Below are 27,943 nucleotides of genomic sequence, written 5' to 3'. Positions count from 1 at the left end.
ACGTTTTTTAAGATTTTCTATCAAGTTTTGTGTTTTAATCTCGTGTGAAAAGTTTCTGTTTGTTGAAAAATAAACTTGTGCTCCATGACGAGTTAAAGACGAGTTCTTAACCTTATTTATTAAAGTGTTTGTTGTTCCTTTCAGTGGAAGCTGCCTGTCGAATAAAGTCACAGTACAGTATGTCTAAAAACAGAGAAAAGTCGTCTCAGAGCGTCTCAGGTTCCCGTCCTCGCTGCTCTGAGGTCAACAGAATTAAAGGCCGCCTCTACAGTTACACGTTTCTTTGGAAACATACTTCCTGTTCTGGGAACCTCCGTCCTGAGTTAGACTAGACGCGGTGCGTTCACTTGTCACTTGTTAAAGTGAGCGCTGGACTACAGCATGCCATGACCTTTGACCTCCTGTCCGTCTTCAGCGCTAACGTTAGCATTGACTCGCTAATTCTAAAAGTAGACACAGAAAGAGGATTCTGAGTGCTGAATAGGCCTCGACCAATCACACGCAGCCTGGCAGCAACTTCTGACCAATCAGAGTGAAGACGTGCTGCAGCTCTAAAATAAACAGAAGAAGAAGAAGAAGGGTGTGAGAGGCGACTGAGACATTAATAGTCGGAGTAAACAACAGAGTCAGATTACACACACACACACACACACACACACACACACACACACACTGACTTTCAGTAATTCCTGGAGGATTGAGAGTCAAAGTGCGACGAAAAAACTAAATCTCTAAAAGCGTCTTGTTTCCTTTCTGAATGTTTTTAAATATACAATAAAATGATTCTACAAAATGTAGATCCCTTTAAATGTCCTATTTTTACCACATCAGGCTGATATCTGACCTTTAACACACTTCTACTAACACACCACTTCATACACACTCCTAATATGAAGAACTTATGTTTACAGGGATCGTTATGCAACGACGGCAACCTCCAGTTCTGAAGAGTGAAGCCGAAGCTTCATGTGTTAAAGCTGCATTCTCTCTAGTGTCCACCAGGGGGCGACTCCTCTGGTTGTATAGAAGTCTATGAGAAAATGACTCTACTTCTCTCTTGATTTATTACCTCAGTAAACATTGTAAACATGAGTTTATGGTCTCAATCTCTAGTTTCAAGTCTTCTTCAACACAGCATGATGTTCATTTAGTAAATGATGGTCCATTTAGAGTCACACAGACCATAAAGCAGGGGATGCTTTAGGGGCGGGGCTACACGGTGATTGACAGGTCGACACCACAGAGTTGCTTTAACGCTCTGTTTCAGAGTAGGATGGTAAACTGGTAGCGTCTGCTTCCTTTGGTCAGATTTAACATGGAGTCTAATGGAGCCGTTGGTTGAGTTCATGTCGCTTTCAGGCTCCCTGAGCCGCATGTGTAAGTCTGTTGGATTCCAGAGACACATGTCTGCGACCGGCACAACGTTTCCTACGTTTTGACCAAAAATGGTGAATGAAGAGTAAAAATTGTGGTAACGGGAAAAATTAGAGAATCATTTTCAAGCTCCTCAGTCTAGCTCTGAACATTCCGTTCAACACACCCATTGGTTTGTATTCAAGCCAGGCCTGGCAGGAAGAACATGACGCTCTGGGGATGAAGGGATGGTTCTCGGCATACAAAATAAAAGGTTTGCAGTCACACCAGACAGTTCTGGATACAAAGTTTAAGAAGGAGCTGGTCAGGAGCAAAGAGTTGGAGAAAGAGGAGAAGGTCCTGGAGGACAGTCGCACCGAGTTAGACAAAATGAAAACAAAACTGCTCGAGACGGAGAGGAAACAGAAAGAGGATATGGAGACGGTTCTTTTAGAGGGATGTTCACGAGGGCGACGGCGACAAAAAGGTGAAGGAAGGTGGTTCTTCAGCTCTTCTTCCCTCTGCCATCCTTCGCTCCGTCCACCATCACTCCATCAACAACGGAGGCCGCCGTCCCACCGTCCGTTCCTCCGTCCATCGCCGCTCAGTCAGACCCACACAGCGCCTCTGATCAGCACTGCAGCCTCACAGAGACCTCCTCCTCAGCTTTGTCTCTTATATTAAAGGGTTTTCTGCTGCTGCTCAGGTTTCTCCCACAATCCAAAGACAAAAAAACAAATATTAAAATTATAAAAAAATATCAAATTAAATAAATAATCAAATCAATGTCCAATGTGTCTGCCTGTGACAAAGTGGGTGAGAACACACCATGTGTCCCCATATTACACTGATCTACAAACCCAACCATGCTGGTCTATTGTTTGTGTACCATACCCACCATGTGATCCAGAGGCTAAAGGGGGAGGCACCCAACCACTCTATTTATACACTGGGTGATGTCATCAGTGATGTCATGGGGGGGGGGGGGGGGGTAGAGTATGTACAGGTAGATTTGTAGGTTAGTTGTAATCTGTTTTACATTGTTGTGAGTGTAAACCATATGAAATTGTTGGCGACCTAAAGCGGTGCAGTAAGGTAGAGCTTCTGTCTGTTAACTATTGGAGTCAGTAATCGGTGTCTCCTGCACTCCCGCTGATAGGAGGCTCTATATAAGGAGATGACTTTGACTCGGCGAGCGTCTGGTGGCCGGGCCTTCGCCCACGGGGCCCGGTCGGGCTCAGCCCGAAGAAACAACAAGGAGCAGCCGCCCTGTGGACCCACCACCCGCAGGGACGAGCATCGGGGTCGGGTTCAATGCAGACCGGGCGGCGGGTCAGGCCGGAGGCCTGGGCGAGCCGATCGCCGGCAGCATAGACGAGCTCTAGGGACGTGAAACGTCACCTCGCTAGCGGGGAAAGAGCCGGAGCTGGTGCAGGAGGTGGAGCGATACCAGCTAGATATAGTTGGACTCACCTCCACACACAGCACTGGCTCTGGAACCAAGCTCCTGGAGAGGGGTTGGACTTTGTCCTTTTCTGGAGTTGCCCAAGGTGAGAGGCGCCGGGTGGGAGTGGGGATACTCACGAGCCCCCGGCTGAGCGCCGCTGTGTTGGAGTTCTCCCCGGAGAACGAGAGGGTCGCCTCCATGTGCCTACAGGTTGCAGGGAGCAAGGCTCTGACTGTGGCTGAACTGCTGACCCGGACGGGGGACATCGTCAGGCGGTGGAAAGAACACTTTGAGGAACTCCTAAACCCGACCAACATGTCCTCTGCAGTGGAGGCAGAGCCTGAAGACCTGGGGGGCTCACCCATATCCCATGCGGAGGTCGCTAAGGTTGTCAAAAAGCTCCTTGGTGGCAAGGCGCCGGGGGTGGATGAGATCCGTCCTGAGATGCTGAAGGCGCTGGACACTGTTGGGCTGTCTTGGCTGACACGCCTCTTCAGTGTCGCATGGGGGTCGGGATCAGTGCCCATGGACTGGCAGACCGGGGTGGTGGTTCCCATTTTCAAAAAGGGGGACCGGAGAGTGTGCTCGAACTATCGGGGTATCACACTACTCAGCCTCCCGGGGAAAGCTTATGCCAGAGTGCTGGAAAGGAGGCTCTGACCGTTTGTCGAACCTCGGATTCAAGAGGAGCAGTGGACCAGCTCTTTACCCTCGCAAGACTACTGGAGGCCCAACCAGTCTACATGTGTTTTGTGGACTTGGAGAAGGCTTTCGTCCGGGTCCCTCGGGGGTTCTTGTGGGGGTGCTGCGGGAGTATGGGGTGCCGGACCCGTTACAACGGGCGATCCGGTCTCTGTACAACTGCAGGAGGAGCTGTGTCCGCATTCTCGGCAATAAGTCAGACACGTTCCCGGTGGGTGTTGGCCTCCAGGGCTGCCCTCTGTCACCGGTCCTGTTCGTGACTTTCATGGACAGGATTTCTAGGCGCTGCCGGGCGGTGGAGAACGTCAGGTTCGGGGGTCTCGGGATCACCTCTCTGCTGTTTGCAGATGATGTGGTCCTGTTGGCCTCCTCGGATCGTGACCTCCAGCATTCATTGGGGCGGTTTGCAGCCGAGTGTGAAGCGGCGGGGATGAGAGTCAGCACCTCCAAATCCGAGGCCATGGTGCTCTGCCGGAAACCGGTGGATCGCTCCCTCCAGGTGGGGACGGAGTGCCGACCTCAAGTGAAGGAGTTCAAGTATCTCTGGGTCTTGTTCACGAGTGAGGGTAAGATGGAGCGGGAGGTCGACAGGCTGCAGCAGTAGAGCAGGACCCACGGTGTTACAGTCGTATGTCCTATATCCTTGATTTTAACTCTTGAAGTCCCGAAGTGACACATACGGAACATCCTGGTGAGGTCATGTGACAGTGAGGTCATTTGTGTACCAATGACATCACTTCCAAAATGGCTGCCTGGCTGGTCAGCACATGTGGCAGAACTAACTAATTCAAAAAGCTTGTTTTTGTAGCTAAAGGTAAATTTCAACACATTTAACAATTTGAATGCATTAACATCAAATCCTACATTAGATCTAAACTACTCTAACCATGTTTATCAAACTCATTTATGTATAGAAAGTTATGAAAATAGGCTTTTAAACTTATAATCGTCTCAGAAAAACCAATGTGACATATTGGTCACAATAAGAAAAATAGTAATGAGCTGCTCAATTGATTTAGCTGATTCAATTATTTTATACACGGCGTCTCTACGTCACGCCTCCTCAGTCCAAATATGGTCACTTCCAGTTCACTGGTTGCAAAAAAACAAGATGGTGACGGACAAAACAACGAACTGGAGGCTTCAAAACTTCAATCAGAAACAACTACTTCCACTTCCTGTCTGTGGTCTATGGAAGTCCAGTACTGTAAGAAGTATTCAGGTCCTTTACTTCGGTTACAGTACAATTATCAACAAAACATATCAAAAGTAAAAGTACTCGCCCAATACAAAATAATTAAAAAAGAACATTATTACACAAAATACAACATACGTGTGTAAAAATGTCCTGTAGTATCTGTACGTATTATAAACTCTTACATGTTGATGCATTAAATGAATATTATCAGTCCTCAGCCAAACAGATTGACACAGATGTAATGTTTTAACTCTGATTTATTAAGTAAAAAAATATACATGTGCTCTTATTTACATCATATATACAATTGTAACTTCCTGTCAGTGTAATAGAAAAACAACCATTCGACTGAGTCACAACAAAACACATTAAATAAAGTGTTAAAACACGGTGAGTCATTGTCAGGACATTCCTGTCACTAACAAGAAACTACTACTAAGAAAGAATCAACTGGAAACTGCTGAGTCACTGAAGAGAAACTGCTGAGTCATTACTGACTGATGGTCAGGAAATGCTTAGTCACTGACAAGACTGTTGAACAATCAGGAAACACAGTCATCAGGACATCGTCACGCAGCGCAGTGCTGCAGTCCTGAGAATGACAGTCCAGTCCAGTCCAGTCCAGTCCAGTTCAGTCCAGTCTAGTCCAGTCCAGTCCAGTCCAGTCCAGTTCAGTCCAGTCCAGTTCAGTCCAGTCTAGTCCAGTCCAGTCCAGTCCAGTCCAGTACAGTTCAGTCCAGTCCGTCATGGCGGAGGGACAGTTTGAAACAGGAAGTCCTCAGAAGACCTGAACCACCTGAGGAGGATTCACGGTGTCCTGATTGACCTGAAGACAACAAACAGAAGGAGATCTTAAAACCAAATATTAATATCTCATCTTGTTATATCTCTTCTTGTTATATCTCATCTTGTTATATCTCATCTTGTTATATCTCATCTTGTTATATCTCATCTTGTTATATCTCATCTTGTTATATCTCTTCTTGTTATATCTCATCTTGTTATATCTCATCTTGTTATATCTCATCTTGTTATATCTCATCTTGTTATATCTCATCTTGTTATATCTCATCTTGTTATATCTCATCTTGTTATATCTCATCTTGTTATATCTCATGTAATCAGGTGTAAACCACTTAAAGCCACAAACAGACGGACTAAACCGACCCGGACCGGACTGTCAGCTGGTCTCACCTCGCTGTACGCTGGTGGAGGAGGGTAGTACAGTTCAGGTGCTCTCATTAAGAGCCCCCCCTCGTCCTCCTCGTCCTCCCCTCCGTCGTAGTCACGGAGCAGAGGGGTGAGAGGGTCGCCCACCCGGAGGTCTCTGTGGATGTTACTGTAGCTGGGGGGGGCCGAGGGGAAGGAGGACCAGCTGCTCAGGGATCCAGACTGGCTGCTCAGGGATCCGGCCTGGCTGCTCATGCTGTTGGTCCTGCTGCCGACGCCACTGAGCGGGATCGTACCAATGACCAGAGGCAGCTCCAGGATCAGTTTCTCACTGCCGGGAATGTGCAGGTAAATCTGGAGGTGGGGGAACGCTTCATGTCTTATATCTCATATCAATAGATCATATATTTGATGTCAGCTTTCTTTAAAAAGCATCTCATCTTGTTTATATCATCTCATCTGAATCTGTAGCGGAGACAGTTCACGGCTAATCTCACATTTATTTATCTCGATTCATCTTCTCTTTCTCATCTCATCTGCTGAGAAGAGAAAGCGCACGTCTAATCTCATTTTAAGTTTTCTGCATAGAAGAATTAAAGGTTAACTTTTAATCTACCTTGATATATTATCATAACTTTAGGATCTTATCTAATCAATCTCCCTTTAATATGTCTCATCTTATATCATCTCATAGCCTCTCATCTCATGTTATCTGATATCTCTTCTCATCTTATCGTCCGTTACCTCACCTCATCACATGACCTCATCACATGACCTCATCACATGCCCTGTGGCGACGTCATCGCCGTGACTCACCGTGAGGGCGTAGTCCACCTTGATGATGTCACAGCCGAGCAGCGAGGGCTTCAGTTTTGGGACCCTGATGGTCTTCCCCTGCCACACGTCGCACATGTTGGAGATGATGTGGTTTCCTCGAACCGTCGACAGTTTCTGACGCAACTCCTGAAAACGAAAACACGAGAGTGAGGTCAGTGGAGGAACAGGAAGTCATCCCATTGAGGAACAGGAAGTCGTCCCGTTGAGGAACAGGAAGTCGTCCCGTTGAGGAACAGGAAGTCGTCACCTTGATGCGTCCGCCGGCGAGGTACGAGTGTTTGGCAATGATGGCGGCCTTCGGCATGACGATGCGTGAACAGGTATTCTCGAACTTGGCGTTGATGTTGATCTCTTCTCCCTCACAGAAGCCCTTCCTGTCGATCCGAGCGCTGATGGACACCTGACCATCAGGTATGAACATGCAGGTGACCTTCTTCTGTTTGGAGGCTGCAGCCGGAGCCTGAGGACACAAGTATCAGTCATCTATTAATACAAAAGTATAACTAAACAAGTCATTTCATATCCATTTCTGGGTTTTTAGTTGCGTGCAAATATTATATGTCGAGGGCTTTTATTGTGAAAGGGAAGAACAGAAGGAGTGGATCTGGTTAAAAGCTGAAAGAAGTAATAAAGAATACGAAGCCTCCGAGTTGATATAAATATGTAAATGTAAATGTACAAATATAACTATATAAACAAAAATGTATCAATTTTAATATAAATATGAAAATGAAAATATATGAATATTAATATAAATACATAAACATGGACCTAACTCAACCCGTTCCTCGGACATGATTGGTTGATGCATTTATTTGCGGTTAATATATATAAAATGTGAAAGTATTGATGACACAAAAAACATAAAAACATAATGACATGAAAACAAATGGCCTTTAGTTAAATGAATGAGATTAATATCTGCATGAATATGATTCTACAGGTCGGCATACGGAGCAGACGGGGATCGAACCGGCGCCCCTGTGATCAGCAGACGGACGTTTAGTTTGTTGAGATTTCGTGTTGGTTATCGTTGTTATTGTGGAACATGTGATGAACTAATAATCCTGTTTGTTTACCAGCAGATCCGGTCGGTTGATGTCCAGCGGCTCCTCCACCTCAAACTCCTTCTCACACTGCAAAGCATTCTGGGTAGGGCCGTCGAGCACGGCTCGCACGAAGTAACGGACGTAACCGAACTTCCCTTTGTAAGACGAGACCAGACGGCTGGAAGCAGATCAGAAGACACACCAGATCAATAACTCACCAGATCAATAACTCACCAGATCAATAACTCATCAGATCAATAACTCAGATCAATAACTCACCAGATCAATAACTCATCAGATCAATAACTCAGATCAATAACTCACCAGATCAATAACTCATCAGATCAATAACTCAGATCAATAACTCACCAGATCAATAACTCATCAGATCAATAACTCAGATCAATAACTCATCAGATCAATAACTCAGATCAATAACTCATCAGATCAATAACTCACCAGATCAATAACTCACCAGATCAATAACTCACCAGATCAATAACTCATCAGATCAATAACTCAGATCAATAACTCATCAGATCAATAACTCACCAGATCAATAACTCACCAGATCAATAACTCACCAGATCAATAACTCATCAGATCAATAACTCAGATCAATAACTCATCAGATCAATAACTCACCAGATCAATAACTCACCAGATCAATAACTCACCAGATCAATAACTCATCAGATCAATAACTCAGATCAATAACTCATCAGATCAATAACTCACCAGATCAATAACTCATCAGATCAATAACTCACCAGATCAATAACTCAGATCAATAACTCATCAGATCAATAACTCATCAGATCAATAACTCACCAGATCAATAACTCATCAGATCAATAACTCAGATCAATAACTCACCAGATCAATAACTCAGATCAATAACTCACCAGATCAATAACTCACCAGATCAATAACTCAGATCAATAACTCATCAGATCAATAACTCACCAGATCAATAACTCATCAGATCAATAACTCACCAGATCAATAACTCATCAGATCAATAACTCAGATCAATAACTCACCAGATCAATAACTCACCAGATCAATAACTCACCAGATCAATAACTCAGATCAATAACTCACCAGATCAATAACTCACCAGATCAATAACTCAGATCAATAACTCACCAGATCAATAACTCACCAGATCAATAACTCAGATCAATAACTCATCAGATCAATAACTCAGATCAATAACTCACCAGATCAATAACTCACCAGATCAATAACTCACCAGATCAATAACTCAGATCAATAACTCACCAGATCAATAACTCAGATCAATAACTCACCAGATCAATAACTCAGATCAATAACTCAGATCAATAACTCAGATCAATAACTCATCAGATCAATAACTCACCAGATCAATAACTCACCAGATCAATAACTCAGATCAATAACTCACCAGATCAATAACTCACCAGATCAATAACTCACCAGATCAATAACTCACCAGATCAATAACTCACCAGATCAATAACTCACCAGATCAATAACTCATCAGATCAATAACTCACCAGATCAATAACTCATCAGATCAATAACTCACCCGGCTGCAGGAAGCTGGAAGCCGAACTTGAAGCTGTAGTTCGTATCAGGCTGTAACAGGAAGTAACCGTCTGAGTCTGAGGACAGAGAGACAACGAGGTGAGACATGTATAAATATATGTATATACTATATTTATAAAACAGTAAACTGTTCCTTCATACCGGTAGACAGCTGCTCCTCCAGCCGCACCTCCTCCTCCTCCTTCAGGTACTCCTCCTCCTGACTCCTGCTGCTCCGGTTCTTCCCTCCGCGGTGCTCCACGTGGGCGCAGCCGGCTATGGAGACCCTGAGGCCGGTCACTCTGTGAGGCTGAGCCGCCTGCAACCTCACGGAGCCGGACAGCTTGTCTCCTCCGCAGTAGAAGGAGCGTCCGGGGTCCGAGAAGACCAGCACGAAGACCTTGATCTGGTTCACGGGAGACCGAACCATGGCGGGACACCGGGAGATTAAAATCTACGTGTTTTAACTTAATTTGTTAGTATTAAATCAGAGGCATCAGGGTTCATGAGTGGTTAGTTTTTCTGTGTCAGTAAACAGCTCGAGGTCGGTTTTATACCGGAGGATGTCCCCGGTGTCTGGTGTCCCGTTACCCGGTAACCGAGCACCAGCATGTGGACACCTCGAGGCCGCTGGAGGCCGGAGCTCTCTGATTGGTGCATTCGGACTGTTGTTGGTGAGTGCAGCCAATCAGAGCGCAGAGAGGACGCGTGTGCAGCTCGTGCCGGTGGAAGGTTAGGGGGCGGGGCCTGTAGCTGGAAGGCCATAAATAAGAGTAACAGTAGAGTCATGAGAGTGAGAATAGAAACGGATCTACAGCCAGCTGCTGCTGCACAACAATAACAACAACTGTTCATGGAGAAACATTTATTTATGTGTTTATATTTATAGTATAATATTTAAGTCATTTAAAGACATTCAAAATGTATAGTAATTTAAGTTATTTACAATAATTTACAGTCATTGCAAACTCATTTAAAGTCAATTTTTGTCATTTAGAGATTTTAGCTCCATGTTTAGATCAGTCACAGACGAAAACATTATTTTTAAAGTTCTGTACGTTCCTCATTATTTCTTACATAGTTATATCTATCTATAGTTACTGACCAGCAGCTCAGCTTTGTTTACCTGTAAAAAAGGGTAAAAACAGGAAGTAAACTGCTTTCAGAATAAAAATGCAAAAGGAAGATCTACTTCTTCTTTCTTAAACCTAAAACACATCAGTACAGGATGCTAATGTTAGCATGGGGCGTGGCCTTCTACAGCAAAATATATAACTTCGAAACCATGTGACTTATCATCACGAAATCTTTAGCATATGTTCACAACGTGTCCTGTAACATACCCTCACATTTTTATTCCATACAACCTCTAGGGGGCGATGCAGTAATACTCCCATTTCTTTGCATTTTTAGGTATTTTTCATCGTTTTCAGGCATTGTACTTTAACGAACTCCTCCCACAGAATTTATACGATCAACTTCAAATTTGGTCAAGATGATCTAAAGACATTAATGATGAAAAGTTGCTAAAATGGTGTACTGACATTGAACGACCTTCGTTTTATGTGGCGTCCATGTCAGGCACATTTCGTGCCGTTCGCCATGAAAGAGGAAGTTGTTGTAACTACAAGGTACTTTATTCAATCTGCCCCAAACTTGTTTTGCATGATGCTGGTCCAGGCCTGAACACATCTCCATGCCAACATTTTCACAAAGTCATAGCGCCACCTACTGGCAAAAGGAAATGACAAGTTTTATACTTTGATGTACTCCGACTAGGAAGTTTCCCAGATCAGTTTCAAATTTGGTAAGGTAAGCCGCAAGACATGATGATGCTTCATCGTGAATATTGTGAGTTGTCGTTAAACGCTGTTGCTGTGGCAACGCGTCATTCGCCATGAAAAATGAAGCTTATTTTTCTGTGACTTAGGATGCTCAACAAGCCTTGGGACTTTACACAGGTGTCATAGGTGATGGAAATAAATATGAGCTTGACTCGTTCAAATTGCCTCGATAGCGCCCCCTACAAATATTCAAAAACGCAGCCCCAGTGCTACGTTTGACCTACATGTATGAAATTTGGTAGGCACGTGTATCACATGAGGACTTAAAAAAAAGTGTCTTGGGAAAATGCTCTAAAATTAACGGGAAGTCGGCCATCTTGATTTTTTTCCCATGATTTCTTGTCGCTATACTTTAACGAACTCCTCCTAGGGACTTTGTCAGATCCACTTCAAATTTGGTCAGTATAATCTTAAGACCTTTGCTATTAAATGTTACTCAAAGTTTTATGTTTGATGGAATGGCGTAGCCGTGGCGGACATTTTACGTGATTCACCATTAAACAACAAGCTGATATAACTCCACTGGACTTGCTCAAATCTGTCCCAAACTTGCCATACTTGATAACAGTCATGGCCTATTTTTCACTCAAAGTCATAGCACCACCTACTGGCAACAGGAAGACAGCGTTATGTGACAAACGGCCTCTGATTTACATGGCATTTACCTTGTTTGTGTGTGTTACCTAGCGCCACATAGTGGATACAGGAACTGGTGGAATATTTGCACTACATCATTTCCAGCGTCACAGAGTCCAGCGGGACAAATACGTTAAACTCCGGGACGCGTTGTCCGATGGTCGAAGACATTCACGGCCACGTCTGTTGGCGTACCGCCAGTACCCCCGAGATGCGGGAAGGTGCGAGGGCCCGTACATCAATTCTGAAATATATTTTTAATCTTTCGTGGACAACAGAAGACAAAATGTCATGTTTCGGGACATTACGGACGCTGTGTCTTTATTATGAGAAATAATAAAAAATAAATAAATAAAACAACAAACTTCCTTTAGCAGAGAAAGCTTTTATAAAACAGAAAGAAAGAAAACAAAGAAAGTTGAGTAAAAAGTGTCAACAGTTGATTATTATTCTTTTAATATATATTTTCCATCAAAATGAATCAAGTCTAATTAAAAAATGTTGATCGATGCTTTTATTATTAGTTGTTATGTTGGTTCAACAGGTAAAAGACCTGAAGCTTTAACTTACCCTCCCCCGATCTAAAGACAATATAAATAAACCCAGAGTGTGTTGGTTCTGTCCAGTCTGTCGACCTCCGTGATCGTCATCTGTTCGTCTGATCGAACCTGTGGGGAGAAAAATAGACCTTCAGTAGTCAGTAGAACAACAGTAGAACTACAGTAGAGTAACAGTAGAACTACAGTAGAACTACAGTAGAACTACAGTAGAGTAACAGTAGAACTACAGTAGAACTACAGTAGAGTAACAGTAGAACTACAGTAGAACTACAGTAGAGTAACAGTAGAACTACAGTAGAGTACCAGTAGAGTGTTCTTACTGGCGTATTGCGTCTGGGATCTGTAGGCTTTCTGTTGGGATGAACTGAGACAACTCATGTAGACTTCTGATGAACCGGATCTTAGTGCTGAACTTCTCACTGTGGACAGACAGAGAGACTCCTTTAGCTGGTTGCTAACACATTAGCTAATAGTAGCTGCTGATCTTATTGATTGGTGTTGATGTTACTGATTGGTTAACGGGTGTGTACAGACCTGATGAAGGGTTTGATCACAGTGAGCAGAGCTTTGATGTACCAGGCAGGATGGACGACCAGCAGCCCCTTCAGGTCCTTCTTCAGCCTGGACACAAAGACAGACACACACACAGACAGACCACCTTAGTCATCACAGAAACCAGGTGTGCTCTCTGACATTTAAAGGATAAGTAAAAAGAAGTCTGTGTGAGTGTTTATCTCCACCCCACTGTGCTGCCTCAGAGGGTGAAACCAATGTACCTCCTGTCGATGGAGGCGTAGCACTGGTGGAGCCATTTCATGGAGGGCAGCTTGTTTTTGGGAACCATGGCACACAGACAGACCAGCAGGTAGTTCTCTGACACCATCAGGTCCAGGGTCCCCACGATGTACCTGCAGGAACACACACACACACACACACATGAGGCTACTCCACTACCCAGCATGCTCCTGGCTGTCAGCATGTGACCTGCGTTACCTCACCTGAACAGGTTGTCCATGACGTAGTCATAGTTCTCCACCGTGTTCTCCGGCAGGTAGCAGGCGGTGAACAGGACGACGGCGTTCATCTCGTCTCCATAGTAACCTGACAGCCAATCAGACGCAGAGGGAGGAGTCACGGTTACAGTCACAGGTGTAAATATGGACAGACTGTAACGCCAGGTGTGTTCCAGGCGTGTGTGACCTCTGACCTCCGTGTGACAGGACCTGCAGGTACGGCTCCAGGACGCTCATGTTGACGTGGAACTCGTGTCCAGAAACGGAGAACCTCCTCCAGCGGCGCCCCCTGGTGTCCACCTGGTCCAGATCCATCAGACCCTCGGACTGATCCAACGGGCTGCTGGACACGCCCCCGGACACGCCCCCATCCACAACCATCCGGGGGAGGTCATCTGTTCAGAGAGAGAGGTCAGAGGTCGGAGGTCAGGGAGAGGTCCGAGGCTGTCTGTCTCTCAGCCTGTCTCACCCTCCCACTCCAGCTCGTAGTTGAAGTCGGGCAGCGTGCCCGTCTCGCTGCCTGAAGGCGTCTCCAGAGCCTCCAGGTTGATGTCCAGTGATGGCGTCTCCTCCGGCGTCGCCGACAGCGCGGCGGCCGAGAACCCGTCGTTGCTCGGGTCGTGAGAGTCTTTACGGCTCAACGTGAGGCTGAGTGACGGGGCCACGAGGCGCTTCTTAGCCCCGCCCTCAATGGTTCCTGACAGGGCGAGGCTGGCGGGCGGAGCTGAGAGGGCGGGGCAAGAGGACGGAGTGATGAGAAGAGGCTTCTTTTGACTTTAAATATTCACGTTTCCTGTTTCTTATTTCCTGTTTAGGTCACCTGCTTGCTGCTCGTCTCCTGACGGACTCTCTGCCTCCTCTGGACTCCCAGAATCCTCTGGGAGAGGCCTGGACCAAACAGTAAAGGGTTAATCTACACATGAAGGTCATCTTCCTGGTTCGTCCTCAGTCTGTGAAAACTGTCTCATGTCAAAATAATAAAAAGAATTTAGCTATAAAATCTTTCTTATGTCCAGAAAATAAATGATGAAAAGGTGGACTAAAAATAGAAAGACTTACTATTTATCAATAACGTACACAAGATAATTGATCCAATCTCAATTATTAATCCTGAATATTTGGCAGGAAGGTTTTTATTTTTAATAATAGTAAATGTAATTTAAACAATTGATGAAGAAATACCAGCTTCATTTATTACAAATAAGTTATAAATTACTGATTAGAATGACTCGTAAATATGAATCAATATTATCAATAAATTAACTTGATTAGCATTAACAGTAGCATTAAAACCTGTTACCGCCTCTCCAAGGCGTACCCAAAGTAAACAGAGAGCTGTTCTTGAACCATGTGGAGCACATGCATAGTTTTGGTCACTTTTGAAAGGTAACACTCTGAAGTCTGAATCACTGTAAGTGCGACTGGCATTGAGTAATAGAAGTTTGAACACACTGAAGTAGAAGGTTTCCGCCCGAATATTGTTTTGCAAACAGATGCCTGCAGATGAGTATAGCTGGACTTATTAGCTGGAAAACACAATGGGACCACAGCATGAGGCCTTACCTAGTCCAAGTTCAAATTCGATAACAACACCACAGAATATGAATATTTTACACATGTTTTTCTAAGAGTATGTCGAGGCGCTTTTCAAAAAAGGACATTTGGGAACCCATAGTAACCATGGTTACATACCTAGGCTGTGTAGAAATGTTTATTCATAATTCAAACTAAAGCTTATTTATGTCTAAATACAGTAATCTATAAGTTATTTTACCATTACTTACTTTCACAAATTCTCCAAAAATCTCTAACACCACACTTCTGCGTCTAAGTCCAGCCCCTGAACCTGCATATCATTGTTTTCATAATTCCATTGGCTATACGAAGCGTGAGTCATCAGCACGATCGGTTGCAATTGGCTCGAGCTTCACACGAAACAAGAGGGGCAGGCACTGTCCTTCAACACGGACTCTCGTTGGCTATTGTAGGCTGTGGACGGGACGAGGAAGCTCCTAATAGGTCAAATAAGGTGTCATTCGAAAGGTCAGACTGCAGCCGCCATTTTGAGATACAGACAGCGCCGTGTTTACATGCGAACAGGAGTCACGTCAAAAGCTACATAGATAGTTAGCATATCTGCCGGCTAATTTGAAATGATGCAACAGCAGTCTGTGGGTGTTTATAGACGTAATAATGTGTTTGTGGACTGTGTTTTGGAAAATAACTTAAAGAACATTTTATAATAAAAATATGTAAAGTATATTTGTTTTAGTATTTAATAAAATAAGTAAATGTTGAGGTTGAGGTCTGACCTCGGGAAGCCGTCGTCCTGCCACTCCTCCCTCAGCTCCATGTCCTGGATGTTGGGGGGGTCCGAGGCCCCTACGGGAGCCCTGAAGGGACAAAAATAACAATATGAAAATCTTAACCTCTGTTGGCTCAGAGGTTAAAATGCAGACTTCAAAACTGTCTAGTAAAATAATAATAATAAATAATTAAAATATTAAGTGTTCTGAATGTGTTTAAGTAAAAGTACATAAGTATTTATAAAAAGTACTTCTAATGCAGAAAGACGTTCATTATTATTATAAAAAAAACTAACATGCACTAACAACGTTTTATTTATTACTAGTTTGATCTGAAAATGTCGAATATTTTATTACTTAAGTTTGATGTATAAAATGTTCAGTAAAATACCTCAAATTATACTAAAGTACAGAACTGGAGTATGTACTCAGTTACTGAATCAACCAGTAACAGACTCACTAACAGAGTCCTCCCAAGACTGTAAAGACACATATGTCCCCACGATGCCATGAATACCCCTCCCCAACACACACACACACACACACACACACACACACACACACACACACACACACACACACACACACACACACACACACACACACACACACACACACACACACACACCTCTGGATCCCTGCGTTCTCTCTCTGAAACCAGACTCCATTCACTTTTCTACCATTTTAAGCTCCTTCCTGGTTTTGCTGTTGAACAAAAGGAGGCAGTCAGGTGACTCTCCCCTGTCACCTGTCCACAGGTGACGCTCTTCAGTTCGGCATGCCGTCTGGATCCAGGGAGCAGCTTGTCGTTAGAAATCTGAATCAGATGTGACTGAACGAACCTGCCCGACTGCTCTGATTCAGGTTGTTCACGGAGACACACCTGGGCAGGTGAGGAGGGGCGGGGCTCTATTGTTCCCTCTGTTTGTTGTTACTGATGCAGAGGGCAGCTTTATCTGACAGACACACACACACACACACACACACACACCCTGCAGGTAACCAGGTGTGTGTGTGTGCTCAGGTCACTGGTTTCCACTGGGAACTGACTGGAAGTCCAGAACTCTCTGTTCTTACCTGTCCAGGTGACAGTTCTTCAGCAGGACCCAGAGGAGGTTCCAGGTCTTCTTGAAGAGGTTCCAGGAAAGTTCAAGTAGGTTCCAAGGGTCTTAAGAGAGGCAGGTAGTTCCATTAGTACTTGAAGAGGTTCCACAGTTCTTGATAAAAAGCCAGGGTTCTTATGTGGGGCTGAGGGGTTCTTCAGGAGGTTCCAGGACTTCTTGAAGAGGTTCCAGGGTCCTTCAGGGATTTTCAGGGTTCTAGGTGAGTTTTTCCAGGGGTGCCTGAAAAGGTTCCAGTATTGTTTGAAGGTTTTTTTAGGAGGAGAAGTCCCACGGTTCTTGAAGAGGTTCCAGGGTTCTTATGTGGGGCTGAGGGGTTCTTTAGGAGGTTCTAGGACTTCCTGAAGAGGTTTTTAAGGAACATGAATAAAAAGGTGTTGGTGTTGGCCAACATTGATCATCAAACTGATATTTAATAACCAGCTCTCTCTCTTTGATGTTTGTGCTAATCTTCAGATGTTCTATTTTGTTAGTCAACGAGCTACGTTAGCATGTAGCGGTGTGTGTGGATGCGCTCCATAGATTTGGAGATGAACCGTTAACTACGTGGAGGACTTCAGTGGGAGGAGGAAACTTTATTGGACAAAGCCGGGTCCAGTTTTTTATGTTTAAAAAAGAATCAGATCAATCAAATCTGTTCAGCTTCACACTGTGAACAGCATCAGGTCGTCACTGAGGAGGCTCTGATCCAGGACCTCTGATTCAGGACCAGAGGAACACCTGAACAGTCACAGCACACAGGAAGTACGCTGACATCACTTCCTGCTGGCCAGAAACAGACTCAAAGAAACAGCGAACGCACCACAGCGACCCCTTCACAGTTAGGAAAGACCACCAACGGAAAGTAAACTTCCTCTTTCTGCTGGAACAGGAAACACACACACACACACACACACACACACACACTGAAGGATGAATATTAAACGTACCTGTCTGTGTGAGCGCTGGGGGAGCTCATGATGTCACAGTGATGTCACGGCGTGTTCTGACCAGCATGTGTGAGCGTCTGGACGTCTGTGTGTGTGTGTGTGTCTCTCTCTGTGGAGGAGTTCCCTCCCCCTCCCCCTCCCTACCCGTCTGTCTGACAGGTTTGGCTGCATTTCCCAGCTGAGTCTCCGTCTGATTGGTCGACACTCACCTGCTCTATGCAGACAGGTGAGGCAGCAGGTCAGCTTCACTCTGACTTCATCAACGTTAACCAATAAGCTGCTGAGGCTGTTTAAAGCACGAGGAAGTGTCCTCAGGGTCCTACTGTCCGCCTTTATATATCTATATATATATATATAAATATATAAAATCTCATTGTTATGCTCAAAGTTCAATAATGAATTCAAAAGTAGTGTATTGCGCACTTTTATTTTAAAAGTACTGCTATATGAACAAAAGTGCAATAACATTTGGTTTAAACACTTTAACTCAGTGGTGAGCCGTCTTCTCTGCTGTTCTAAACAGAATCAGAGTTAGAGCTATTTAATAATTTAATAATGTTTCTTAAATACACTACATGTATTATAATTTATATAAATATTGTTCCCATTATCTTATGTTCTCATTGCACAGCTACTGTGCTCCTCAGCTGCTCTGCTTCAGTGCAGCTTGTTTTAAGTAGAGCTTTGATCCAATCAGAGTTCACCTCTGTGTCTCTAGGTAGAAGAGAGGCCCCAGGCCTGCAGACTCACCAGTGAATCCATGTGCAGGTTAAGTGAATGGGGACGATGTTGTTGATCGTCATAGTGTTCAACCAATCAGATCTTTAGTTTGACATTCTTTGACGTGTCAGAGCTGCTAGCTGGCCTACAGCTACGTCAGCATTACTGCAGCTCAGAGTCCAGGTGCAGCTCTGCAGTGAGGTGCAGAGTGAGCTGTGATTGGTCGCAGCACATTGGTGGGCGAGCACGTGACTAAAGTTAAACTTATGCTTGCTAGCAGAACTTAGGTTGTAGCAGTCAGAGTTCAAGTGGAAAGATATGGAAGAAATTGTGGCATTTTTAGTTTTTTTTACCAATCTATTATTTTTTTACATCAAATGGCGGAAGGAGGATAAACAGATTGGATAGGTGAAGGAAACATGAAGAGACGCCACACAAACAGCTGTTCACCGCTCGCTGCCGGTTCTTGTGTTAAAAATGTCGCTTAATAATAAAAATAAAACTGCGTTGACGCGTAATAAATATATATGTGTGTGTATATATATTTATCACGCGTTAAAGGCAGTTTTGTTGTATATGTATATATATACACATATATACACATATATATGTGTGAGAGGATGCAGAATCACACCTGTGACTCTGGTACTTCTCACCTGGATCGTCTCATTTCAGACAAACAAGAAGAAGAAGAATGTTTTTATTTGCTTTGATTGTATTTTTAATCCACAGTTTGTGTTCTTTGTTCTAAGTGAACCGACCTACGATGTTTATGTAATAACACATTTACTGTTTCTAAATGACACAACGAAGGTGACCAAATAATAAAAAACATATTCTGTGAGGAGAAAAACTAACTTTATTTAAAGATGATTTTATATTTTCATCTTATTTAAACGTTCATCAGTTCTCAAATAGCCGATTAATCAATAAGTTGATCCAATGAATCTGATATTTTAAAGACAGAAGAATTCCATCTAAATGATATTTTGTGGTTATTTCTTCAGTTTTCTGAGTAAATGAAAGAAATGAATTCAACAGATAATCGATACATTAAAATAATGACATTAATAATATGAATGAGCTGCAGCTGTGAATCGTTGGCGCCCCCGTGTGGACGTAACAGACGTCACTTTTACGCTGAAAACACCTTCTGTGTAAACACAACAAAGGATGTGACATTTTATTTTGAAGGACTGAAAGCTGCTCCTCTCAGGAAGTTAGTCCAGGTGATTTTTCAGAATAAAACCAGGTGATTTGATTGTTTTTTGGCGTCTTCTGCGTCTGTGGTACCTTCATCGTCAGACAGACGTCCTGATTGACAGGTGAGGGGTCAGAGGTCAGTTCCCTCTTCTGTCGGCCATCTTGCTGAACTTCTCCTCCAGGTCCAGAGCGCTGATGTGCGGCAGACCTCCGTCCAGAGGACAGCCCTCCACTAGACTGTTCATTGGGGTGGGGGGGAACCGGGACTCCTCCTCCTCCTCCTCCTCCTCCTCCATCATGTCTCCCAGGCGACCGTCTCCGTCCCGCTCCTTCACGAAGTCCTTAACAAGTGGGAGGAGCTTCTTACGGGACGCCAGAGAGTTTCCTTTAAAGAGACATCGCCACATATATTATATTTCAACATATTGTATTGTATTATGTTTGGTGCTGGGCAAGTTAACGCGTTATTATCGCGTTAACGCATTCATTCATTATTATTCTGAAAGTGCCTTGCTCACTGGCAGCGGTGGAGGAAGTCTTCAGACTACGTTGATGCAGCGCGTGAGAGAAGTTTAGAGAAGCTAAAGACAAGCTAACAGATGCTACAGAGACAAGCTAACAGATGCTACAGAGACAAGCTAACAGATGCTACAGAGACAAGCTAACAGATGCTACAGAGACAAGCTAACAGATGCTACAGAGACAAGCTAACACATGCTACAGAGACAAGCTAACTGATGCTACAGAGACAAGCTAAATGATGCTACAGAGACAAGCTAACAGATGCTACAGAGACAAGCTAACAGATGCTACAGAGCAGTGGAGACACGCTGCAGGTTGGTGTTGTGAAGATGTCGGTCTGAGGAACGTTCTCAAGGTCAACGAATGACGGCACATATTATAACTAGTGCTGCGTAACGATTACAATGTTTAATGTTGATTAATCTCATTGTTATGTTAAAGTTCATAATGAATCTAAAGTAGTGTGTTGAGCTCTTTTATGTTAAAGTGCTGCTCTATGAACTAAAGGTCAAAGGTCAACAACATTTGGTGTAAACACGTTAAACTCATCAGGTTCTTGTTAACAGCAGGATTCTCTTCACACAGCAGCAGTTATAGTTCTTGTACATTACATCACATCACAGTCATTCAGCAGACGCTTTTATCCAAAGCGACTTACAGTCAGTGTGTTCAACATAGTGTTCAAGAGAACTACTCGTCACCAGAAGTCATGAGTTCATCTCCTTTAAACATCTCAGAGCATAAACCAGAGCAGACGTACAGAAACACACTAACACAATAAGTGCTGAGTATATTATATATATTTTATGAAATCAACACAACAAAAAAAGCAATGTGTGTTGAAATAATATCCCATAAATAATTTAAGCCACTATAATTGAATCATATAATACGTGTTGTGAAGTCTCAGATATCAGGAAACTAAACGCGTCTCGTCTGGTTCATAACATCCGGAGCAGCTCCGTGGACTCATCCAGCTGTGTTCACGGTTTTTAACTGCAATAAACGGACAAAAAGGGACGCCGAAATAACTACGTAATGATGCCGATTAAAAAGTCTGAATTCATGTTTTGTTAGTTCTCTCCACAAGACGAAGAGAAAATAACTTTTAAAATACTTGTTTTCTGAACGGAGTCTGGATCGATCGGTGCTATGCTAAGCTAACATTGTAGCAGCTCCATCAACACTCAAAATAACGTCACACGGGCGTAAATACGGCAGCGTCTCTTCATTGTTTGCACCGTATGGTTCACACACACACACACACACACACACACACACACACACACACACACACACGCACACACACACACGCACACACACACACACACACACACGTACTCTGTTGATGTGAGCTCTGTGAACACACACGGATTCAGTGTTTGCTTCCTGATTCAACGTCAGTGATGACAGCAGGAGCATCTCAACGCTGATAGGCTATCGCGCCACAGCGCCCGCCCCAAATGCTCTCATTGGTTGAGACGCGTGATGACGCCCATCCCAATCCTGATCAACGTCCCGCCCCTCCTGTGAGCAACGGACTTTCAAAATAATAATAATTTTTTTAAAATGCGTTAACGCGCGATAAAATTGTCGGCGTCAATTAATGAATGCGTTAACGCGATGATAACGTGTTAATTAACTTGCCCAGCACTAATTATAACATTATATTACATTATAACATATTATATTTTAATCAGAGGGGGCGGGGCTTACCTTGCCGATAGGCTGTGATGTGAGGACGAGGGCTGCTGATTGGACAGAGGTTGAGGGCGGGGTCACGAGCCTGTTCCAGGTAATGGCTCACCTGTGGGGGGGAGGGGGTACCTGAGTCGTCATGGATACTCAAACATCAAAGAACTATTTAGTATTTAACGTGTACTTGTGTACCTGCTGTAGTAGTATTTAACGTGTACTTGTGTACCTGCAGTAGTAGTAGTATTTAACGTGTACTTGTGTACCTGCTGTAGTAGTATTTAACGTGTACTTGTGTACCTGCAGTAGTAGTAGTATTTAACGTGTACTTGTGTACCTGCTGTAGTAGTATTTAACGTGTACTTGTGTACCTGCTGTAGTAGTATTTAACGTGTACTTGTGTACCTCCTGTCTGCAGGCGGCGCTGTGGCTGAACACAGCGAGCTCTCTGATTGGCTCTCTGCTCTGGCTGAAGGAGATGGTCATCAGCAGCAGAAGGTCGAATCCAAACTTCAGACAGAAACCTGAGAGCTCCGCCTCCAACCCCGCCCTCTGCAGGAAGTCCTGACACACACACACACACACACACACACACACACACACACACACACACACACACACACACACACACACACACACACACACACACTTAGTGACCTGGGAGACAGATTTCTGGGTCAAACAGTCCTCCAGCTGTTGGTAGAGTGATGTCATAGATCTGAGGTCAGAGCTCACAGCTGATTGGTCAGAACAGGAGGCAGACCCTCCATGTACCAACAGCTCAGAGCAGGTTTAGTTTACCGTCACTGTAGTACAGTGTGTGTAGTAGTGTGTAGTAGTGTGTAGTAGTGTGTAGTACGGTGTGTGTAGTAGTGTGTAGTACGGTGTGTGTAGTAGTGTGTAGTACGGTGTGTGTAGTAGTGTGTAGTACGGTGTGTGTAGTAGTGTGTAGTACAGTGTGTGTAGTAGTGTGTAGTACGGTGTGTAGTAGTGTGTAGTACGGTGTGTGTAGTAGTGTGTAGTACAGTGTGTGTAGTAGTGTGTAGTACGGTGTGTGTAGTAGTGTGTAGTACGGTGTGTGTAGTAGTGTGTAGTACGGTGTGTGTAGTAGTGTGTAGTACGGTGTGTGTAGTAGTGTGTAGTACGGTGTGTGTAGTAGTGTGTAGTACGGTGTGTGTAGTAGTGTGTAGTACGGTGTGTGTTATAAACTGACCTCTAGTGTGATGTAGAGAACAGAGACGGCGACATTCAAACTTCCTGAAACAGCTTTCATGTCCTTCAACAACATCTGTTCAGTGTTCAGACCTGAAGACAAAATGCTACATGAATACCACTGAACAGCCGCTGGACTTCCACATACTGCAGTACACTGTGTGTTATAAACTGCAGTGTCCTGTCGCCCACCTGAGACGTCAAACTTGGCGTCCTGCAGCGTCTGGAAGAGAGCGCCTCTCGGTGGCAGAGCGGGAAAACGAGACTCCAACGCTGCCGCGAACTGACTGTCTTTAGGAGTCACTTTACCTGCTGAGGGAGCCATGTTGACGCAGTCCAACACCACCGCAGCTACACAACCACACACAAATACACAATGATACACAACAACGCAACACAAGGACAAGGACGTGTTGAGGTGTTGTGAGGATGTGTTGAGGTGTTGTGAGGATGTGTTGAGGTGTTGTGAGGACGTGTTGAGGTGTTGTGAGGATGTGTTGAGGTGTTGTGAGGACGTGTTGAGGTGTTGTGAGGACGTGTTGAGGTGTTGTGAGGACGTGTTGAGGTGTTGTGAGGACGTGTTGGGGTGTTGTGAGGACGTGTTGAGGTGTTGGGAGGACGTGTTCAGGTGTTGTGAGGACGTGTTGAGGTGTTGTGAGGACGTGTTGAGGTGTTGTGAGGACGTGTTCGGGTGTTGTGAGGACGTGTTGGGGTGTTGTGAGGACGTGTTGAGGTGTTGTGAGGACGTGTTGAGGTGTTGTGAGGACGTGTTGAGGTGTTGTGAGGACGTGTTGAGGTGTTGTGAGGACGTGTTGAGGTGTTGTGAGGACGTGTTCGGGTGTTGTGAGGACGTGTTGGGGTGTTGTGAGGACGTGTTGAGGTGTTGTGAGGACGTGTTGAGGTGTTGTGAGGACGTGTTGAGGTGTTGTGAGGACGTGTTCAGGTGTTGTGAGGACGTGTTGAGGTGTTGTGAGGACGTGTTGAGGTGTTGTGAGGACGTGTTCGGGTGTTGTGAGGACGTGTTGGGGTGTTGTGAGGACGTGTTGAGGTGTTGTGAGGACGTGTTGAGGTGTTGTGAGGACGTGTTGAGGTGTTGTGAGGACGTGTTGAGGTGTTGTGAGGACGTGTTGAGGTGTTGTGAGGACGTGTTGATGTGTTGTGAGGACGTGTTGGGGTGTTGTGAGGACGTGTTGGGGTGTTGTGAGGACGTGTTCAGGTGTTTACCGTAGAGCAGTTGGGCAACCTGCTGGTCCAGGATCTCCGGAACCTTCTGGATGATACGTTCCGTTACCAAGGTAGCACAGGATCCCACCGTCTCCACGGTAACAGGACAGGAGGGGGAGGAGTCTCTCTCCAGCAGGTGATGGTCAATCACCTCCACCACCGCCCCCTCCAGGTCGCTATCTGAACTGCAGGACAGACACATGCAGATGAGACCGGTGTGCAGACACCTACCTGAGGAACCAGACTGTGGCCACCTGTCGGTGTTTGTGGTGTTTGTGGCCACCTGTCGGTGTTTGTGGCCACCTGTCGGTGTTTGTGGTGTTTGTGGCCACCTGTCGGTGTTTGTGGCTACCTGTCGGTGTTTGTGGCCACCTGTCGGTGTTTGTGGCTACCTGACGGTGTTTGTGGTGTTTGTGGCCACCTGTCGGGTGTTTGTGGCCACCTGTCGGTGTTTGTGGTGTTTGTGGCCACCTGTCGGTGTTTGTGGTGTTTGTGGCCACCTGTCGGTGTTTGTGGTGTTTGTGGCCACCTGTCGGTGTTTGTGGTGTTTGTGGCCACCTGTCGGTGTTTGTGGCTACCTGTCGGTGTTTGTGGTCACCTGTCGGTGTTTGTGGTGTTTGTGGCCACCTGTCGGTGTTTGTGGTGTTTGTGGCCACCTGTCGGTGTTTGTGGCTACCTGTCGGTGTTTGTGGTGTTTGTGGCCACCTGTCGGGTGTTTGTGGCCACCTGTCGGTGTTTGTGGTGTTTGTGGCCACCTGTCGGTGTTTGTGGCCACCTGTCGGTGTTTGTGGCTACCTGTCGGTGTTTGTGGTGTTTGTGGCCACCTGTCGGTGTTTGTGGCTACCTGTCGGTGTTTGTGGTGTTTGTGGCCACTTGTCGGTGTTTGTGGTGTTTGTGGCCACCTGTCGGTGTTTGTGGTGTTTGTGGCTACCTGTCGGTGTTTGTGGTGTTTGTGGCCACCTGTCGGTGTTTGTGGTGTTTGTGGCTACCTGTCGGTGTTTGTGGTGTTTGTGGCTACCTGTCGGTGTTTGTGGCCACCTGTCGGTGTTTGTGGCTACCTGTCGGTGTTTGTGGTGTTTGTGGCCACCTGTCGGTGTTTGTGGCTACCTGTCGGTGTTTGTGGTGTTTGTGGCCACCTGTCGGTGTTTGTGGCTACCTGTCTGTGTTTGTGGTGTTTGTGGCCACTTGTCGGTGTTTGTGGTGTTTGTGGCCACCTGTCGGTGTTTGTGGTGTTTGTGGCTACCTGTCGGTGTTTGTGGTGTTTGTGGCCACCTGTCGGTGTTTGTGGTGTTTGTGGCTACCTGTCGGTGTTTGTGGTGTTTGTGGCCACCTGTCGGTGTTTGTGGCTACCTGTCGGTGTTTGTGGTGTTTGTGGCCACCTGTCGGTGTTTGTGGCTACCTGTCGGTGTTTGTGGTGTTTGTGGCCACTTGTCGGTGTTTGTGGTGTTTGTGGCCACCTGTCGGTGTTTGTGGTGTTTGTGGCTACCTGTCGGTGTTTGTGGTGTTTGTGGCCACCTGTCGGGTGTTTGTGGCCACCTGTCGGGTGTTTGTGGCTACCTGGGCAGGACGTTGTGGTCGACCAGCGTCAGCCGCAGGCGTCCGTCTCGGTGCAGCGCTCGCAGGTCCAGCTGATCTCTGAACAGCAGCAGGTCTGGAGACAGACCCACCTGTCGCAGCAGGTAGACGTTGTCCGACCGCAGCAGCAGGTCCGACTGCCGGATGTTCAGCAGCGGGACGACGAGCGTCTCGGAGCGTCCAGTCTGACGGAGACAGAGACACTCAGGTACACGTCTACGCCGAGAACACACACACCTGCACTGATGGGTCAGAGGGCTCACCTTGGACAGGAAGTAGGCGTAGGTCAGAGCACACACCATGGAGTCCACGTCACAGGCCTCATTACCCAGAACCACATGGAACCCAGAACCAGCCGGGTCCGGATTCACCTGGAGGACATTTTATTTATTTTAAAATGTAGCTCTGAGAGACAGAAGCTCATCAGGGCATTCATAAAATAATTCATTTAATTTAACTAAACAGACTAAAGGTGACGAAAAACAAACACACCTTCAAAATAAATAAATATATGAAAAGTTGGAGTTTAGTCTTTAACATTTGTGTCTAAATCTCTTTGAGTCCCAGAAAAAGTTATTTTAGAGAAAAAAACAAAAAAGTACACGAAGAATCACAACTAGGGCTGCAACTAACGATTATTTTAATGACCGATTAATCTGTCGATTATTTGTTTGATTAATCGATGAATCGGATAAAATTTTTTTTTAAAAAAGCATTAATTTCCAACCCTTTAATCACAAACAGAGCCTCAGTGCACATTCACAGAGCAACACATCTTCACAAAGTGCACAAACAGGTTGAACATCCCTGAGCTGTTAAAGTCATTATTTAAAATAATAAATGGACTAATAAAGGTGTGTTCACATTAAACGGGTGAATCGCCGGGACTATTTGTGTTCATTCGCGTGCATCGCGCTGGACGCGCCGGAGAGGGGGCGTGGCTTATCGGCCTGAAAGCCGTTCAACTGTCCGCCATCAACCGTAGAAAAATAACCTCTATTTCTGCTCAGTACGTGTTGTGGAAGTCCCAGATATCACGAGCAGTTGAACGGCTTTCAGGCCGATAAGGCACCAAACGCGGTGAAGAGGTGTGTTCACGCCAAACGCGATCTTTGTGGACTATTTGTGTTCATTCGATACCGGCGGCGCGAATGACGCGAAAATAATACAAATCGCGTAAATCAACTTCCGTTGTCGTCATGGCAACGTTTATACGCCGGTCAGCGTCAGCTACATAACCGGAGTCCTGTTCCGTTATTCTGCTGCTGTGAACACTCACACATCTCCGCCACTTATTGAGTGACGTAATAATCGCAGACACAACGAATCGATAATGAAATTCGTTGCCAACTCTTTTAATAATCGATTTTTATCGATGTTATAGATTCGTTGTTGCAGCCCTACATCACAACCACTGAGATGAATAAGTTCTTATATTTAGTTTGTATGTGATTCATTTTGAAATGATCACTCTACACTTTTTATTGGCTTATTTATCCCATTACTATAAAGATTACAATTAAAGTGTTTTGGAAATATATCATAATTAAATATATATATATACACAGTATATAGTATCTTGACCCACGAGCCTAAATGTTTTCCTTCTTGTTACTTTGAACATGTATTATGTTGTTCCCTGACCGGAAGTTTACTTTGAAAGGTGCAACTGACAGGAAGTCACAGACATCTTCGGTTCCATCTTCAATAAATAATGTTGTAAACAGTTAGCCCGTGTGGCTAACGCTAACTGACCAATAACAACATTACAGAGCTAGTTGTGTGTGTGTGTGTGTGTGTGTTACCTTCACGGCCTCGCAGCAGCTCGTCAGAAACTCCTCCATCTTTAGTTAGCTGTTAGCTGCTAACTCTGCTAGCTGTGGCCGCTCCTCCTCTGGCCAGTTAACGAATCCGGTAAACGGTACCGAGTGGCGGGTTGCGAATCACACAGACACACGCACACACTCACGCGTTCCCGTTACCGTAACAGTGAACGCGTGAGTGTGAGGATGACGTCAGTAACGTGCTGCTGGGTAAAAGGTCAGGAGGCGTTCA

The 27,943-nt window shown here is 45.1% G+C and overlaps 3 protein-coding genes across 4 annotated transcripts; all 3 read right to left on the bottom strand.

Moving 5' to 3' along the window:
• Nucleotides 1-4,945: 4,945 nt before the first annotated feature.
• Nucleotides 4,946-11,954, bottom strand: LOC306699999 (thioredoxin-interacting protein-like). 2 transcript variants are annotated; one of them, XM_079164861.1, is made up of 8 exons: nt 11,856-11,954; nt 9,491-10,081; nt 9,330-9,405; nt 7,787-7,934; nt 6,955-7,167; nt 6,687-6,833; nt 5,895-6,224; nt 4,946-5,526 (listed from the first exon to the last, which is right to left on the bottom strand). In XM_079164861.1, exons 2-8 carry the CDS (start codon nt 9,756-9,758, stop codon nt 5,479-5,481), a joined length of 1,230 nt encoding a protein of 409 aa, XP_079020987.1. In that variant the 5' UTR covers nt 9,759-10,081; nt 11,856-11,954; the 3' UTR covers nt 4,946-5,478. The 2 variants fall into 2 exon arrangements, with proteins under 2 accessions (XP_079020987.1, XP_079020986.1); XM_079164860.1 differs by lacking the exon at nt 11,856-11,954 and having other exon boundaries at nt 9,491-10,329.
• Nucleotides 11,955-12,116: 162 nt separating this feature from the next.
• Nucleotides 12,117-17,857, bottom strand: bnipl (BCL2 interacting protein like). The gene is made up of 10 exons (XM_079164862.1): nt 17,738-17,857; nt 15,694-15,774; nt 14,202-14,269; nt 13,851-14,105; nt 13,576-13,776; nt 13,367-13,469; nt 13,145-13,276; nt 12,903-12,989; nt 12,689-12,787; nt 12,117-12,476 (listed from the first exon to the last, which is right to left on the bottom strand). Exons 1-10 carry the CDS (start codon nt 17,764-17,766, stop codon nt 12,455-12,457), a joined length of 1,077 nt encoding a protein of 358 aa, XP_079020988.1. The 5' UTR covers nt 17,767-17,857; the 3' UTR covers nt 12,117-12,454.
• Nucleotides 17,858-19,170: 1,313 nt separating this feature from the next.
• Nucleotides 19,171-27,890, bottom strand: prune (prune exopolyphosphatase). The gene is made up of 9 exons (XM_079164126.1): nt 27,694-27,890; nt 26,152-26,259; nt 25,871-26,073; nt 24,314-24,498; nt 23,282-23,440; nt 23,091-23,182; nt 22,283-22,441; nt 21,899-21,989; nt 19,171-20,045 (listed from the first exon to the last, which is right to left on the bottom strand). Exons 1-9 carry the CDS (start codon nt 27,730-27,732, stop codon nt 19,798-19,800), a joined length of 1,284 nt encoding a protein of 427 aa, XP_079020252.1. The 5' UTR covers nt 27,733-27,890; the 3' UTR covers nt 19,171-19,797.
• Nucleotides 27,891-27,943: the final 53 nt, after the last annotated feature.

Source organism: Pholis gunnellus, assembly GCF_910591455.1.
Source record: "Pholis gunnellus genome assembly, chromosome: 8".
NCBI lineage: Eukaryota > Metazoa > Chordata > Actinopteri > Perciformes > Pholidae > Pholis > Pholis gunnellus.
This window is presented reverse-complemented; position numbering and strand designations above follow the sequence as displayed.

Bases quoted from the DNA above. Each gene is read 5' to 3' on its own strand.
- bnipl (XM_079164862.1), bottom strand. From the start codon at position 17,766: ATGAGCTCCCCCAGCGCTCACACAGACAG. The intron at 13,277-13,366 runs GTGAGGTAACGC...GTGTTCCTGCAG, and splicing joins GTCATGGACAACCTGTTCAG to GTACATCGTGGGGACCCTGG. The intron at 12,788-12,902 runs GTCTGTACACAC...GTCTGTCCACAG, and splicing joins GTGATCAAACCCTTCATCAG to TGAGAAGTTCAGCACTAAGA.
- LOC306699999 (XM_079164861.1), bottom strand. From the start codon at position 9,758: ATGGTTCGGTCTCCCGTGAACCAGATCAAGGTCTTCGTGCTGGTCTTC. The intron at 9,406-9,490 runs GTATGAAGGAAC...CTCTGTCCTCAG, and splicing joins GGAGGAGCAGCTGTCTACCG to ACTCAGACGGTTACTTCCTG. The intron at 6,834-6,954 runs GTGACGACTTCC...TTTCGTTTTCAG, and splicing joins TCGCCGGCGGACGCATCAAG to GAGTTGCGTCAGAAACTGTC.
- prune (XM_079164126.1), bottom strand. From the start codon at position 27,732: ATGGAGGAGTTTCTGACGAGCTGCTGCGAGGCCGTGAAG. The intron at 26,074-26,151 runs GTGAGCCCTCTG...TGTCTCCGTCAG, and splicing joins ACGCCTACTTCCTGTCCAAG to ACTGGACGCTCCGAGACGCT. The intron at 23,183-23,281 runs GTGGGCGACAGG...TTTTGTCTTCAG, and splicing joins CGCCAAGTTTGACGTCTCAG to GTCTGAACACTGAACAGATG.